Consider the following 291-nt stretch of genomic DNA (forward strand, 5'->3'; position numbering starts at 1 on the left):
AGACCGCCGCAAGTCTCGCCGCAAGAAGCCTTCACTGTACTGGGACAAACCACCCCCAGGCTTTGAACACATCACACCGATTCAGTACAAGGCTATGCAGGGTGTGTAATCTTTTAATCTTTAGTCATTTACTTCACTTTGTTTAAAAAATCTAGTTAGGTAATTACATTTTAATGATTACTGAGTTATAAACTAAATTATAAATTCTCTTTTTGGTTAACTGACTAGTATTTCTTAACAGCTGCTGGCCAGATCCCTTCCAATGTGACCGTGCCCTTGATTGCACCACCT

At 40.2% G+C, this 291-nt stretch overlaps 1 protein-coding gene across 1 annotated transcript in view; it reads left to right on the plus strand.

Annotated features, from left to right (window-relative positions):
- LOC119585758 (splicing factor U2AF 50 kDa subunit-like) overlaps window positions 1-291 on the plus strand; it is a gene marked incomplete at its 3' end in the record, with an annotated part of 12,332 nt that overhangs the window by 11,047 nt on the left and 994 nt on the right. The window contains 2 exon segments of the mRNA XM_037934466.1: window positions 1-101; window positions 242-291. Of these exon segments, the coding sequence (XP_037790394.1) occupies window positions 1-101; window positions 242-291 (151 nt within the window).

Source organism: Penaeus monodon, chromosome 20, assembly GCF_015228065.2.
Source record: "Penaeus monodon isolate SGIC_2016 chromosome 20, NSTDA_Pmon_1, whole genome shotgun sequence".
In the NCBI taxonomy this organism is placed as follows: Eukaryota; Metazoa; Arthropoda; class Malacostraca; order Decapoda; family Penaeidae; genus Penaeus; species Penaeus monodon.